At 42.0% G+C, this 16,835-nt stretch overlaps 1 protein-coding gene across 3 annotated transcripts in view; it reads right to left on the reverse strand.

Annotated features, from left to right (window-relative positions):
* The window catches only part of DPP6 (dipeptidyl peptidase like 6), a 616,516-nt gene that overhangs the window by 169,082 nt on the left and 430,599 nt on the right, over positions 1-16,835 (reverse strand). For 2 of the 3 annotated variants that reach the window (XM_045564622.1, XM_045564623.1), the window contains exon 6: positions 7,816-7,868. The exons of the other annotated variant lie outside the window; for it this stretch is intronic. In XM_045564622.1, the coding sequence (XP_045420578.1) occupies positions 7,816-7,868 (53 nt within the window). The remainder of the gene's footprint in view (positions 1-7,815; positions 7,869-16,835) is intronic. 3 annotated transcript variants of the gene reach the window in all.

The following is a 16,835-nucleotide window of genomic DNA, read 5'->3' on the forward strand; positions in this document are numbered from 1 at the left end:
CAACCATCTGACTAAGTGCCTCTGCGCCAAGAACAAGGGATGCGGATGCAGAGTTTGGGATAAACAAGGAACCTGATAAAAATGATGAACCGAGTATTTTCACCTCATTTTCAAAAAGATTTGTTTGAAAATCTTTTACACTTGCTAAAAAAGTGCTGAAATGGGCTCTCTTTGCAGGTGGCTGATGGAGCTTCAGGCTTGTCATCTGAGAGCTGCAGCAGGGGACAGAGCACAAGACCTGTGGGTACAGCCTCTCACGCCATTGCTGCTGTGCAAAGTCAAACTGTCGTCCTGCACTACAGCCACTGGTGTGACAGGCACGGCCAGAGCCTCGTCGATTGAAATTCTCTCTCTGGCGTCTTACAATGATGGAGAGTAATAGGTCAGGTGATAAATGCATATTGAAAACATTCCTAAACAGTCCCTTCAGAAAAATTATATTAGGAAGATTAAGTAGCAATTTAACACAAGAATCAATTATAGTGTTGAATGAGAAGTAACGCTTGCTCTCGAAGTTCACGGAGTTGGAGAAGGATTGATTTTTAGCGGAAGAGGTTTTAAAGTTGGTGCTTGAAGAATCAGAATGATTTGGGCACAAGATGCACAGTGAACAGGAAATTTCTGTTGTATGTATGGGGGGGGCGGTGGGGAGGAACCAGCAAAGGTGTGGACACCCGGAAACACATTCTGTGTTTGGGAGCAGCGGCTAGACACAGTGCCTCGCTGCCATTCCTAGAAGGCTGGACTGGCAAGCACAAGTCTCACAGGTGTCCCTCTCCCCTCACTCCCTGCAGGCACACGCATTCCTACAGAGCCTGGGCATGGTGACAGTCTACTGGTAAACTAAGGGCTCCAGGAAGCCAATAGCAACTGATCAGCACTGGCACTGAGAAGGAAATTTATTTTCTTCCCAAAATGTACAGAAATTGTGGGTGAGGGTGATTAGATTTGGCCATGTTATGGAAGGTCTTGGTGTCCACCATGAATAGAGCCTATAGTACTTTCTACACACCAAAGTAGGCACCTAAATACACTATCTCATTATCATCCAGTATTTCATATACCCTTTAAATAAACCCTAGGAGTAGGCATTTTATATACAGAGTCAGTGTAGTGCCCAGAGAAGCAAAGCAACTTCTGCAAGATTACACAGGTCGAGAGGCTGACTGGGAATTTATTATCTCTTTGACACTAAAGTCCATGTTTCAGAGTCATGGCAAAGCATGGAAATGCTCACTGAGAGTCTGGATGTCATCGGAGGGAGGAAAGGAGGGAAGGAGGGAGGGAAGGGGGGAAGGAGGGGTAGGGAGAAGGAAGGGGAGAACAGCTATGACCAAGTCCTGCAGGTAGATGCGTGAGCTGTCCACGGTTCTGAAAATCCATGCACGCCAAATAATAGTGGCATTCTCCTTCTTTGATGCCATAGAAGACACATAAAATGACATTCTAAGAACATCTCTTTCTCCTGCATTCTGGCTTCGCGATGGTACTTCCTCAAGGTACACAAACAATCCTCGCCACGCAGCTTCTGGCAGCCATGAAGGCAGCCTGCTCTGCTGAGCCAAAGTGCGTCTTTGTGTCGTAGCAGCAGGGGCCCTGGACACCCACACTGGGGACAAGGGGCTGGAAAGGAAGGTGGTCAGCCTCAGGGGCACCACCACTGGCACTGGGAACTCTCACCGCTGCCCGCCTGAGCTCGTAACTTTGAACCTTCTCATGTAGCAGGCTCAATGCGCAGGTGGACACAGGCTGCCAAAGATTTAATTAGAGGCACAGGGACTGTAAGCACTTGAAATCTGTCTTCATTTTCTAAGCGAACACCAGCAGCCCATAATCCCAATCAGCGTGGTTTCTACATGGACTGAGCTCTCCCAAGTTCCGTGCCCATATCACCCACACCCCCACCCCGGCCTGGCCTCTAACTGAATCCAGGCTTCTGATCTTCCCTTTTCTTCAGTCTACACTATACACGAGCATAAAACTAATTGAAGCCTACCATTTTCATCACATCTCTCTTCTACTCAAAGCATGTTCTTATTGTACAGACCAATCACACTAGGGTAGGGTTTAGGTCGTCTATACTCTGGCACATCCTAACCCCATCTGTCTCTACCCAGTGCCAATCATAATCCCCAAAGACAAAATCCTGAATGCCATAATCCCAAATTTTAAAATCCTGAAAGATCAAAGTCCCTAACTAAAGTCTAAAATACAGAAAATCAAAATCCTGTTAGATTAAAATCCCATATGTTGAAATCCTGAAAGCTGAGTTCTGGGGAAAGGATGAGTGAGTTCTTGGTTGTATGCCTCATGTTAGTTGCACCATGTTAGGTGGAAGTATCATCTTGCTATTATTGTCTTCATTTGGAAATTATAATATGTATGGTTCAAGGAGATGTGTGTGGGTGCCAAGTTGACAAGGGGTGAATTTGTGGACTTAATTTCAGGTGTCAAGTTGACTGGAAGAAGGAACACCTGGAAACCTGGTAAAGCTTATTTTGGGTGTGTCTGCGAGGGTGTTTCCAGCGGGGATCAGGGTGTGAGACTGAGTCAATGAGGTGGGCAAGACTACACGTTTTGCTTTTTAACCTATTTCTTTATGCATATGGTTTGCCTGCTCATAACTGTTATCCTCCTGTGACTGTCATTAGTATTAGTACACCTGAATGTCTCTGCTTGCAAAAATATGTATGTCATTACTGCTTATTTTATTTTGTAAAGTCACCCTGTGGAATGTTCTGCCATGTTTTTATACATTTCTCAAATAAATTTCCTTTTAAAAATGTAAATAAATGTCTTTTGAAATAATTTATTAAAATTCTTTTTTCCAGAATTATAATTTTATGATTTTGATCTTTCAGAATTTCATTTCAGAATTATGGTGCCCAGGACTGTGTCTTTCTGGGGTAAGGCACGAACTCTCAATTTCCAGGTAGCGTCCTGTGTGAACACCTAGCTCCAGCCTAGCCTGGCGCCTGACTAGTTCTAGGACATGCTGGCTCATCGCCAAGGTCAAGCTTCACCCACCACAGAATATCTCCCTCCTAGCTCCATCTATTAAAAATAAACAAACAAACCAAAAAAACCTTACTCAACACGAAGGCTCAGCTCAAGTCAAACTTCCTTCTTGAGATTGTCTCTGATAGTGATGCACACAGCTCTTCCTTCTTTGGTGCTCAAGTGTTTAAAATGCTCCTTTTAGGCACTTTATTATAAATTGTTAAATAAGTCTATGGCTTGCCTTTTAAACAAGATTTTGAACTTGTTAAAGAGACTAACCACGCTTTTGTTGTTCACTATAGTATTTCAATAAATATTTGCTGATGTAGTATCTTTTCTACTTCCATTGGAAACCTTAAATATGAATTGTAGTAGGTCAGGAAGGGATGAGACAAAAAAGGAATTTATTAAGTGTTGAGAATTGTAGATAGTTGAGGCAATGGACACCTCTTTTAAGAGGGAAATTAAAATTACAGAGGCATTACAATTACCCGAGTGTCACAGAACAAGCCTCTGCTTAGAGAAATTATTAAAGAGAATTGTATTATTGTATATTATATTATTCCTCTACTTCTAACAGAAAGGCTTTGAGCTGGCTAGAAAGTAAAGTCTAATAATATTCAATTACAAGACTGCAAATATATATTGGGTACACACTACAATACCGAGAACTAAGCCCTCACCTCAGTAGAAGCGAAATTCTCCGCTGTGTGCTTCACACCTGTCATTTCACTTAATTCTCATAACCAGCCTATGGGGTGGGCACTATTATTATCATCTTTTCAAAAAGTACGGAAACTGTGACCTGTGCAAGTCGAACAACTCTCTCCCGGCCACACAGCCCGAAGTCCGAGGCAGGATGGGGCTCACATGCAGGTCTCTGTGGCTGCAGGGCTGAAGTCTGCAGCCCGCATCACGCTGTCAGGCAATGCGCAGGGCACGTGGTGCCTGTGTTCTCGACCTAGAAATCTATTTTCCAAATAAAGGAACGCTCCTCTGCCTCCCAGTCTGCAAAGGGAGGGAGTCATTCAGGCAGAAGGACGCTATGCCTAAGTTCATTATTTTCACAGATACAGAATGCAGCTTTAAAAAGTCAAATACAATTCTATAGGAATACAGTGTTTTATGCAATTTTGTTTGGTGCCTGAAAAATATCAGTAAGTGAACAAAGTTAGGGCAACAATGTCCATAGAAGATGACCTGGAAAAAAGAATGCCTTGGAATACTTTTCAGTTTCTATTCTGTTATTGCTCGGAGTTTGCCAGATCCCACAATGTCAATGCTATGTAATAAAGCGATGTGACCAATTTTTCTTAAAATTGATTTCTGTTATAGAAGGAAGTCCATGTGACTTTCAGAATAATCCTGATGGATATGATACTACATATTAGAAATATATATAATATTTAATATTTAATTATGAAATATGTTATTTAAATAATATATATATTTTAAATAATAATATACATATTATTTGCAAATATATAGATACACACACACACACACACACACACACACACACAGACAAAACTAATTGAAGAAAAAAGTTATGCCAGGAAAATGTCAGGAAGCAGCCAAGTCTGCAAAAAAAACTTGTATGAAAACACAACAGATTTTTGGAAGAGAAATTGAGCTGGCTACAATCTCTACTGTGGAAGATAGCTTTATTTTATTAAAATTCTGATATAAAAACTTTTAGTGAAACATGTTATGTTACAAACAACTAGCTTTAATTCTGTTTAAATGAGCAAATTTGCGTAAAAGACACACGTCCTTTAAGACTGCAATTTTTTGAAACTTGGTATGTGAAAGTCAAACAAACCTATCCTTAGGTACTAGATCTTTGACTATGTAAAAATTCAGCTGTCTTGGGATTCTCACTGTAACTCCAGCCATTCGGCACAAAGAGAATTTCACCTGGCTCCAGATACATATGGAAGGAGGGAAGCCAACAGCATGGATCAGGAAAAGGCAAGAGGGCCAGGCAGGGGGACACCCTCTCCACATTCTCTCCTGCCATTTGCAAAGGGAAGGAAACCAGAAATCAGAGGACACTGAAAAATGAATTCGACCCTTCTCTGTGACTAGTTGGAAAGCCTGAAGCTAAGAAAAAAACAATCGAATTATAAAGGACAAATAATCCCATCCTGAAGATTGAGTGAATGGCCTCGGGCTTGAATTTAGGAGGAGGGAAGAAAGGAAAGGTGAGAATTAGTGAAAAAAGTATCGATCTGTGTCGTCAGAATTATCGAGAAAAGTTACTTTTATTTTTTTGCAGGTGAATAATGTAAATTTAAATATTTCAATCAAGACTTATTTTTATTATTAAAAGACAATTGTGCTTTCCTCTCTATCCAAAACCCACCTACAGCCTAAGCCTCAACACTCAGCTGTGCTGTTCTCCTGCCACCTGGTGGAGCACACACCCTGGGACTGCGGAGGGTGGGAGGGTCGCTGAGCTCCTGCTGACAGCAGAATTCCAAAAGCTCCAGGACTGAAGGGTCATCCAGTTCAGAAACTGTCTCATTACTATGAATAAGATTTTGACGATATTTGAAATTAATTAATTGATTAATTTCCCATAAATGATCTTATGACAAAGAGGAAGAGGTGGGAGGTTGGGCTGTGCCACTTGCAGGGACGCTGTGCCAATTCATATGGTGACGGGGTGGGGCACTGACTGCTTCATCTGCCAGAGGTTGCTTTCCAGCAAATGTAACAAGTCATTTACCACGTCTCGCCATCGTATAAGAATCCTTAGAAAAGAATTAAACTAGCACTTCACAAAAAATCTGATCTTTATAGCAATAATGTTTATTCTCTGCCTTGTGAAATTTGATCTTAATTTGAATTAATCCAAAGGGATTGCTAATGGGCTTCGGAGTCAGCCAGGCTTGCGTGGGGACTCCAGCTCTACTGCATGCTAGTTACGAGATGTGGGGCAGGTGGCACCTCTTGGGGCTTTTACTTAAAATAAGGGTAAGAATGCTCTGTTTGCAAGGTTGTCGAGCAGGGGTAAAGGTGTATGAAAGCCAATCAATAAATGATGGCAAGGACTACTACTACCATTACTTTAAAAATACTGAAAGCAGCTCATTATGTGTTGGTATCCTCTAACAGCAGGATTACCCCAAGGCTCCAGGGACATAAGCATGGAAACTGAGCCTTCAACACAGACCATCTTGCTTTAGGTTTAAGAACTCCTTTGCTGAGTTCTAAAAGTCTGTCTCTTCTAAATCCTGACTGATGCAGTAAAATCACAGTATGACATGTTGGGGATAAACTGCTGTCAGTGTTTTGAGCTTTACAAATTTATATATGATGGAATGAGATATCCATCATCTACACAGATTCTGTTGTTCCCAGAAGGGGTAGGTAACTCTCAAGGCATATCGTATTCTTGCCTGGATGACCTTTGAAGATGCGTATCTGCTTGACAAAGGATAGAATAACCCCTCTCTACTGAAGAACATTCGGGTTGCCATTTCAAATACACATGTAGTGAAAAATGCCTGTGGATCCTTTGTCTTTGCCTCATAGGCCATCTTCACTTTCTCTGAGCTTGATTTCCTAATACCCTAATAGAAACCATCAGCCACAGTTTGCGGCACGTCTGCAAGCGCCTTCCCTCTGTCGAAGTCCACATGAAATTATTTTCTGCACGCTTGTTTCCCAAGGACATGCCCATAGCCTATCTAAGCTTAGCAGAAAACAGCAGCAGCTGTAAACATTCGTGCTGTGATAACAATACTTCTCAGTAACTCCTGCTGTTTGTTTGAGTTTGCTTGGGAAAATTAGGATGCCTCAACTCAAGCATTCCCAAGCGCCTACATCGCCAGCAGCACAATTCCACTTCTACAAACCTTTCCTGAGCACCTAACGTCCTGGAGGTGTGATGACAGAAACCAGCAACCACAAGGCCAGAGGGCAGTGTGAGGGTGGAGAGGGGAGGAGGGAGAAGGAAGAGGAAGCGGAGAAAGAAAGAACAAAAACGAAGACCACACACAGTCATCTCCACTGGCCTTCCCTAGCTCTGCGGCTGTTTTCTGTCTGTCTTCCCTGCCCTTGGACTGCAAAGGTGAAGCCACTGGAAATTTACCCGAATGCCACGAGGGCAATGGCCACCCAGCACTGAAAACTAAAATCACACCTGCCCTCACGTGTTGCCTTCCGCATGAGCTTTTGGGTCCCATATCACGTGTTTCTGAGACACTGGATAAGCGTAGTGCAATCTGCGGCTGTGAAACAGCATAAAAGGCTGGGTGGGCCGATCAGAAGTGGGCGCTGAGACCTCGCTCCTGTGGGCACACCTGAGCTCAGAACAGACCATTAACGTGAACACACACGCCACTGATGCCCGCTCCGGGCTACGGGGTGGAGCGCAGCTCTAGTGCCCCTCACCAACATGGGCCCACCCACACAGCCCCTTTCCCCAGGCACCACTGAACTCGGGATCAGAGTAGCTTACCTCCATCCCATAAATATGTTCTGGGTTTCTGATGACATGTGGTAGAATGAGACAGGCTCCCCTTATGGTCCCAGGGCCACCCCCCATGCCTGAGATGATCACAAAGCACAGGGAGAACCTCGAGGGTGCACCTCAGCTTCCTGAGCAGAAGGTGGGCAGAGTTGCTGGCAGGACCCTTAGTGGAGTTGCCCACAGGGGCACAGAAGTCCCGGCACTGCCAGGACCGCCTGCTGTCAGCACCCAAGATGCCCTGGTTCCCTGCCTGTGTTAAACAGCTCCTCACTGACCTACCCTTCACTGTGTTCTGCAGATTTCTAATTAAAAAATAAATGAAAGAACAATCTTACCCATGAGGAATTTTGCTCAGGACATAATATCCAGTATAGGAGTGTTGATATATCTGAAACAGATCAAAAAAAGAAAAAAAAGAACAAGCATTAGGACAAAGGCTGTGACTATGATATTTTTCAAATCACTGTGAATCCTGACAAACATCAGTGAACCAAAAGCAGCTAATCCGGACACCTGGAGGCCAAGTCTTTTATTTACTTAGGAAGTCATTTGCATATCCTGCTTATTTTATTTTTAGCCTTTGCAATGGTTTATAGGGCAGCCAGAGTCTCGATGTCATCTCCATGGCTACTTGGTTTGTGATTAAATTAGGGGCACAGGCTTCCAGCTTCACTAAATATAGCACAGCACTAATGAGGACACCTTGGTCACTGGAGACCGTCAGACACAGCCAGCTGGACCCCACAGGCCAGTAAGACCCAGGTGCTGCTGGAGTTCCCTGCAAAGCATGGCAGGGGGCCCATGAGAAATCCCACCGTGCGTCTTCAGTGGGTTGTGATACTGAAGCCAGTTTAGCCTTCACTGGGCAAACTCTTGACCCTCTGACAATCTGATGTGCACCTTTTAGTTTCTGAGACAGGAGTCGACAAGGAGTCCCTGCAAGACCCCCTGCAGTTAGGGGTAGTATGGCTTTCAAAAGGGAAGTAAGAAAAAACCCAAAATAGTGTTTCTAAACTCCTCCTAATCCCCAAATCTTGGATGTCTCTCTTAAACTCAAAGATTACTCCCCAATCCATAAATGCAATGACGAGAATTTGGGGGACGCCCAAAAAAGGGAGAAGATGGCAGTTCAAGACATGTCAGCATCGTTCCTCTCCGGCCCCCCAGTACGTGGAACGTGGTGGGTTACTCTGTGGGGCTGGCGTGAGATCCGTATTTCCTGTCTCTTTCCTCTACCTGCAACTTCGGGGCGGCTAAATGTTCCTCGACCAGCATTTAAACCCATCCCTCTAAAGGTAACAGTGAGAGACCCGAGCAAACGAAGACACATCAAACACAGAGCAGCGGAGTGGGGAGGTGCGGTTGGGGCACCGAGGCTGGAACGGAGCCTGCAGAGGGGGACAGTGGGGTCCGCGGACACCACTGCTTCCCCACCAGTCTGGCCCACTGGACGAACTCCTAGAAAATCACAGTGGACTTAGAGTTATTTAGAGAAAAAGAACACAGATTCAAAAATAAACAACAGCACTTAAATCCCAACAATCTGGTGCTTCTAGAGACCTTGAGACTCCTGCAATAGAAATTTGGGGCCCAGGGTGACCTGCTTTGAAGGCAGTGTGTAGGCAAATGCCACTTTAGTCATGAGGAAATAGCCACCGAGGGAGATTTGTGCAGAAGAGCTTCATGGAGCTCGCGTGGCAGTCTAGTGAGAAACACGGGAACCTAACGCAGGCTGCTGTTTCTGGAGTGACGAGTGGGGCTGCTCCCCAAGGGAAGAGAGGAAGGGCCTGGAGCCAGCTCCTGCGTCTTGAGTAGGTCACTGCTCAGAGAGCCCCCAGCAAAGGTCCCTGTTCTGTGACTGAACAATGCTCACGTGGGCTGGCCCAGCTTCCTCAGATGCCAGGGCACAAGCAGACAGATCCGACCCATTTCTCCCTAGTTGGGGCATATGGTGCTACCTACCATACGTGCTTCTAAACTCTCTTCCAGAGCCAACTTTTCATATTATTCATCCCGCTGTATTTTCATAGCAACTCAAGGCAGGAGGCAAAAGCTTATCTTTTTAAAAAAATAATTTTTATTTCAAAATATTAGGTGGTACAAATGTTCTTGTTACATGGATGGACTGTATAATGCTGAAGTCAGGGCTTTTAGTGTGCCTGTCCCCAGAACAGTGTTCACTGTACCCAACAGGTAACTTTTTATCCCTCACCCCTACTTGGATTCCAATGTCCTTTACATCTCTTTGTGCTCCTGTGTACCCATCGCTTAGCTCCCAATTACTAGTGAGAACACGTGGTGTTCATTTTTCTATTCCTGAGATACTTCCCTCAGGATAATGCTCTCTAGTTCCAAGTTGAAAATCTTACCTCTCTTAAGATAAGAAACTGAGGTTCAGCAAGAGCAGAGGCAGAAGGAAGGAAGAGAAAGGGGAGGGTGGGTGGAGGGACGAGGAAGGCAGGGAGAGAAGGGTAGAGGTGGAAGCTAATTCTGTACCCCTGAGTGCTGGCTGGACCTAGTGACTCGAACGAACAGGATGTGGCAGAGGCAGAAATGATGGTGTTGGACTTCTGAGACCAGGTTAGAAAAGGCATCGTGGCTTCCTTCCTGCTTCAGTGTCACTGTGCTGCAAAGCCGGCTGCCGTGGTGTGAGGACTCAAGCAGCCGTGCCTCCTCCCCGTCTGACTGCCAGAAGCGAGCAAGGCACCAAGGCCTCTCGCCGACAGCCACGTCAAGCTCTCAGTCAAGTCAAGCTCTCAGGTGACTGTAGCCCTGGCTGACCCTTGATGGCAGCCTCATGGGGGACCCTGAGTCAGAGCCACTCGGCTAAGATGGTCCTGAGTTCCTGACCCACAGTTAATGTGAGATAATAAATGTTGGTTGTTTTAAGCCACTGAGTTTTGGGGTAATTCCTTACACAGCAATAGGTAAAGAATATAGCAAATTTAAATCCAGAGAAAACAGGTAATTATTAAATCAGATATAGATAAACTTATTCTGAGATACTGGGCTTCCTCCCTATAAACTTCCAGAAACTTCTAAAGCAAACAAATTCCTTATCAAAACAGCATCAGGACAGAGAAGTGAGGGGCTGGGAGAGACCACTCACTGACCAGAATGCTCAGAGAAAGACTCTGATGTCACTGTGGCAAATGGTCCCAAGCCCTGGAGACAGTGACAGCGGCTGGCGTTCATGGCGCACATACTACATGTCAGGTGCTCTGCCGGCTCCTCAACATACGTGAGTCACGCACTCTTTGTGAGTCAGATATTGTTATCTCACCTTTACAGGTAGGAAAATTGAATCTTAAGGAATTTAAGTAAACCCAAGTGAGATTTGGTCTGAGGTCTCTCTCTCTCTCTAATCACTCCCTTGGAAATTGCCTGCACCAAGAGTGTAACTCTTAACTCGCAAGTTACAAGTCCAAGTTCATTGCTGTCAACTGAAGAATCCAGAATAGTAACAGATATAATGAATATGCGAAGTAAGAACACATGCCATCGTCCTTGGTTGAAGGCCTATTTCTTTAATCCACCTGGACACAGTGAGGTAAATTTATTCCCATTATGGCATCCCCCAAACAGACACCCAGACTTGTATCTTTGCGTCACTCTTTACATCCAGCACTATGGGATCCTGAAATTCAGCCCTGTGACTCTTTCTCAGCAGCTCCCGTGACAAAAGGGACACCCAGCGTAAAATAGCCCTATCGAGGCCAGGGCAAGAAGAAGAGGATGAGAGAACTACCCATTTCAAATTCTATGTCTGTGTTGTTAGGCCAAAAAAAAAAAAAAAACCATGTATGCATGGGAAATGTAATAAAATATCTGGAAAACTGAATCACCAATTAGAAAGATTCAAACAAAAAAAATGAGTGAGTCTGAAAGGAAAGACAGAGAAAACTTGGGAAGCTCATCGGCCAGGTGAGAGTGTGAAGGTGGCTGTCCACAGCATGCTGGCCATGCAACGGACACCTTGGACATGAGCCTGCAGGTGGGCCCAAGCGCTGCTCACAGAAGTGGGGGAGGGGGAAGAGGCTGAAACAATTCCCCTGCTCCAGGATGAAACAATAGAATATCATTGTCTTCCACAACTTTTTCCCTCAACACCAAGCCAAAAGAACCACAGGCACAAAGGAAGCAACTGTTTAGAGAGCACAGATTCGAGGAGTTTTCATTTGCACAATGTATTGTCTTATCTAGACAGGCATTAAAAAATTTCATCTCGCCGAAAGAATTTGTTCCTTACAGATAAAGTCTTGCTCCTTTTTTTGTGGTTACTGTTGTATTTATGTTTCTTTCTATAAAATAGACTCTAAGTATTTCTGTTATGGAACAAAGTACAAAGAGTTGGAAATTAATTAGTAAGGCCACATTCAGTTATTTTTCCAAGAGTGTATTTTTTAGAAGTTCATGAATATGAGTTCCTTTGGTCTAATCCCACACTGTTATATTTCTCTTGGAAAATGAATGTATGAAAACTTACCACCCCAAAGACCATTATTAAGATGGGAAAATAATTTCAGCAAATTATTTTTTCATACATTACACACAAAATAGGTGACATTGGCATCGAATGATTATTGTAAAAGCCAAAGGTCTGTCACAGGGTAGATTGTATTTGGTCTGCTTCTCATGTCTGGGATTTTCCTCTGCTCAGAGTTCCCTTTCTGACCCCTCCCACCGACCCACACTTCACGTTCTTCCATGGCTTTTCCTCTCTCAGCACCATCACGGGCACCGGGCTCTTTCTAGGCCGCCCATCCACTCACTTTGCATCCTCTTCCTCTATGAAATCATCCCTTCTTGAGGGTTTTTGTTTTGTTTTGTTTTGTTTTAAATATTAAGGTACAAATGTTTTTGTGACATGGATACCTCGTATAATGCTTAAGTCAGGGCTTCTGGTGTGCCCGTCACCAGAGTAGTGTTCATTGTACACAATAGGTAAGTTTTTAACCCTCACCCGTCTCCTACATCATTTTTTGACTTTTTAATAATGGCCACTCTGAGAAGGATAAGGCGGTATCTCATTGTAGTTTCAATTTGCATTTCCATGACAATTAGTGATGTTGAGGATTTTTTCATAAGTTTGTTGGCCATTTGTCTATTGTTTTTTGAAAAACTTCTGTTTTTGTCTTTTGCCTCCTTTTTGATGGGGTTGTTTGCTGTTTTCTTGCTGATTTGTTTGAGTTCTTTGTAGAGCCTGAATACTAGTCCTTTGTCTGATGTATAGTTTGTGAATATTTTCTGCCATTCTGTAGGTTATCTGTTCTCTCTGTTGATTTTTTCCTTGGCTGTGCAGAAGATTTTTAATTTAATTAAGTCTCATTCATTTATTTTTATTGTTACTGTATTTGTCTTTGGGATCTTAGTCATAAATTCTTTGCCTAGGCTTATGCTGGAATGTTTTCTTCTAGAATTTTCATGCCTTACATTTAAGTCTTTTATCCATCTTGAATTAACTTTTGTATATGGCAAGAATTAGGGGTCCTGTTTCATTCTTCTGCATGTGGCTATCCAATTTTCCCGGCATCATTTATTGAATAGGGCTTCCTTTTCCCAGTGTGTGTTGTTGTCTGCTTTGTCAAAGATCAGTTGGTGGGTAGGTAGATGGTTTTATTTCTGGGTTCTCTATTCTGTTCCAATGGTCTATGTCTCCACTTTTATGCCAGTACCATGCTATTTTGGTTACTAAAGCCTTGTAATATAATTTGAATTCAGGTAATGTGATGTGTCCAGATTTGTTCTTTTTGCTTAAGATTGCTTTGGCTATTTGGGCTTTTTATTGATTCCAAATGAAGCTTAGGATAATTTTTTCTAGGTCTGTGAAATATTATAATTATATTTTGATGGGGATTACATTGAATCTGTAAATCATTTTGGCAACATTTTAATTATGTTGATTCTGCCAATCCATGAACATGAGATGTTTCACTTTGTGTCTTCAATGATTTTTTTCATCAGTGTTTTGCAGTTCTCCCTGTAGGGATCTTTCACCTCCTTAATTAAGCATATCCATAGGTATTTCATTCTCTTTGTAGCTATTGTGAATGGTATTGAGTCTGATCTGATTCTCAGCTTGATTGTTATTAGTATATAGGAGCGCTACTGATTCGTGTACATTGATTTTGTAACCTGAATATCTATTTTCTCTAGGTTTTCTAGCTTGTGTGTGTAGAGGTTTTTGTAGCACTCATGGATGATATTTTATATTTCTGTGGTATCAGTTGTAATGTCTCCTTTTTCATTGCTGACTGAGCTTATTTGAGTCTTTCTCTTCATTTCTGATTAATCTTGCTAGTGGTCTCTCAATTTTGGTTATCTTTTCAAAGAACCAACTTTTTGTTTCATTGATACTTTGTACTATCTTTTCGGTTTCCATTTTGTTTAATCCTGCTTTGAGGTTTGTTTCTTATTTTCTTTTGCTGGCTCTGGGTATGGTTTGTTCTACTTTCTGTAGTTCCTTCACATGTGCATGTAACATTAGGTTATTAAGTTGTGATCTTTCTGTCTTTTTGATGTAGGAATTTAAGACTATGAACTTTCCCTTAGGACTGCCTTTTCTGTATCACACAGATTTTGAAACCTTGTGTTCCCTTTGTTGTTCAGTTCAAGGAATCTTTTGATTTTCATCTCAATTTCATCACTGACCCAAGGATCATTCATCAGCAGGTTGTTTAATTCCCATGACTTTGTGTAGATGTGAGTGTTTCTCTTGCAAATGATTTCTAGTTTTACTCCACTAGGGTCTGAGAAGATACATGGCATGATTTTGATTTTTTTGAATTTGTTGAGACTTGTTTTGTGGCCTCAGATACGATCAATCTTGGAAAATGTCCCATGTGCTGATAAGAAGAATGTATGTTCAGTAGTTTTTGAGTAGAATGTTCTGTAAATGTCTGTTAGGTCCATTTGTTCTAGAGTCTTGTTTAAGTCCAGTGTTTCTTTATTCATTTTCTGCTTCAACGATCTGTCCAGTTCTATTAGTGGGGTGCTGGAGTTCCCAGTAATGAAGATGCTACTGTTTATTCCTTTGCTTAGATCTAGTCTAACTTGCTTTTTGAATCTGGGAACTCCTGAGTTAGGTGCATATATATTTAGGATTGTTATGCCTTCTTGTTGAATTGCTCCCTTTACTATTATATAATGACCATCTTTGTCCTTTTTTTTTTTTAATCATTGTTCATTTAACGTCTATGTTATCTGATACGAGAATGGCTACACCTGCTGGCTTTTGGTTTCCACTTGGGTGGAATATTATTTCCCATCTCTTTACCTTGAGTCTGTGCAAGTTCTCGTGATTTAGATGTGTTTCTTGGAGACAGCAAAAACTTGCATTGTGTTTTTTTTTATCCATTCAGCCAGTCTATGTTTTTTAAGTGGGGCATTCAGACAGTTCATGTTCAGTGTTTGTACTGATATGTGGGATGCTATTCTGTTCATCATGTTGGATGATAACTTACTGTTTTGTTTTCCTTCTTGTGCTATTGTTTTATAAGAGCTGTGAGCTTTAAATTTTGGGTGTTTTTACACTGGTGGGTATCATTTGTGCTTTTGAGCATTTCCTGCAGGGCAAGTCTAGTAGTGACAAATTCCCTTAGTGTTTGCTTGTCTGGAAAAGTCTTTATTTCTCCATAATTTATGAAACTTAGTTTTTCATGTTACAAAATTTTTGGCTGGCAGTTGTTCTAAGACAACTAAAACCGGGGCCCTAATCCCTTCTGGCCTGTCAGGTCTCCACTGAGAAGTCTGTACTTAGCCTGATGAGTTTTCTTTCCTTTGTAGGTTAGTTGTTGTTTTTGTCTTGCAGGTTGTAGAATTTTCACCTTCAGTTTGACTTTGGCCATGTTGATGACTATGAGTCCTGGAGATGTTCTATTTACTATGAATCTTCCCAGAGTCCAATGACCACCTTGTATCTGGATATCTGAATTTCTGGTGATACCAGGGAAGTTTTCCTCAATAATTACCTTGAACAGGTTTTCCACACTTTTTGCTTTTTCTTCTTCCCCCTCAGGGAAACCTATAATTCATATATTGGCTCATTTCACATAGTTCTATATTTCTCTGAGTGATTATTCATACTTATTTATTCTTTTTCTGAATCTTTGACTGACTGGGTTAGTTCAAAAGCCTTGTCTTCAAGCTCTGAGATTCTTTCTTCTGCTTGGTCTAGCCTGTTGCTGAAGCTTTCTGCTGTATTTTTTAATTCCATAAATGACTCTCTCATTTCTTTAAGTTCTGTTATATCTTTTTTATGTTGTCTACCTCTTTAGTGAGTTTTCATATTTTTCACTCATGTCCTGAAATATTATTTTGGCTTCTTTGTGTTGGTTTTCAACTTTCTCTTTAATTCCATTCATCGTATTTGCCGTCCATATTCTGATTTCCATTTCTGACATTTTAACCATTTCCTGTTGGTTGGAGTCTGTTGTGAATCTATCGTGATCCTATAATTCAATATAAGCTAAATGTTCCTTGTTCTTCCCCTGGTTGCCTGTCTTTCTGTCATCACTACACAAAATTTAGTGCAACAGGCTGGGCATGATGCTCACACCTCTAATCTTAGCACTTTGGGAGGCTGAGGCAGGAGGATTGCTTGAGCTCAGGAGTTCAAGACTAGCCTGAGCAAAAGCAAGACCCTGTCTCTACTAAAAATGGAAAAATTAGCTGGGCATGGTGGTGTGTGCCTGCAGTCCCAGCTATTTGGGAGGCTGAGGAAGGAGGATCGCTTGAGCTCAGCAGTTAGAGGTTGCAGCCTGGGTGACAGAGTGAGACTCTGTCTCAAAAAAAAAAAAAAAAAATAGTGCAAAACTCTAGGCCAGATTAAAATATAGAAGATACACAGCTGTCAGATTCAAAATACAAAAGTAATTGACAAATCCCAGTATTTATATCTTACCTCTTTCTCTCTTGCTGGAATAACTTGTCTTCCATAAAATTTCTTAAATTTAAGAGAGTAGAAATGGTGATTTCTTCTTGAGCCTGTAGCCTCTTCGAGTGCACATCTCAAATGTCTTCTCCTGCCTCCCAAACTACCCCCAACTTTAACATACTTTAATTCATTCTTTTGTGACCAACATTTAAGTTATTGATAGAGAATGTTTATGTCCTCTGTATCCTTCACATATAATGATTTTTTTTTAGTGATGAGTTGCTACGAGAACATCTGAGTATAAAACAATATGATTAAAAGTGGGATGTATCTAAATAAAGTAAATATATTTCAGGGATGAACAGCAAAAATTTCAGTTGTGATTCCAACTGCCTCCAAATATCCATTTCAGAAACATCTCTGACATACAGAAATAGCTGAGTAATTTTTTATCATCTCCTCCAGTCTTCACTGGACATT

This window comes from Lemur catta, chromosome 11 (assembly GCF_020740605.2).
Source record: "Lemur catta isolate mLemCat1 chromosome 11, mLemCat1.pri, whole genome shotgun sequence".
In the NCBI taxonomy this organism is placed as follows: Eukaryota; Metazoa; Chordata; class Mammalia; order Primates; family Lemuridae; genus Lemur; species Lemur catta.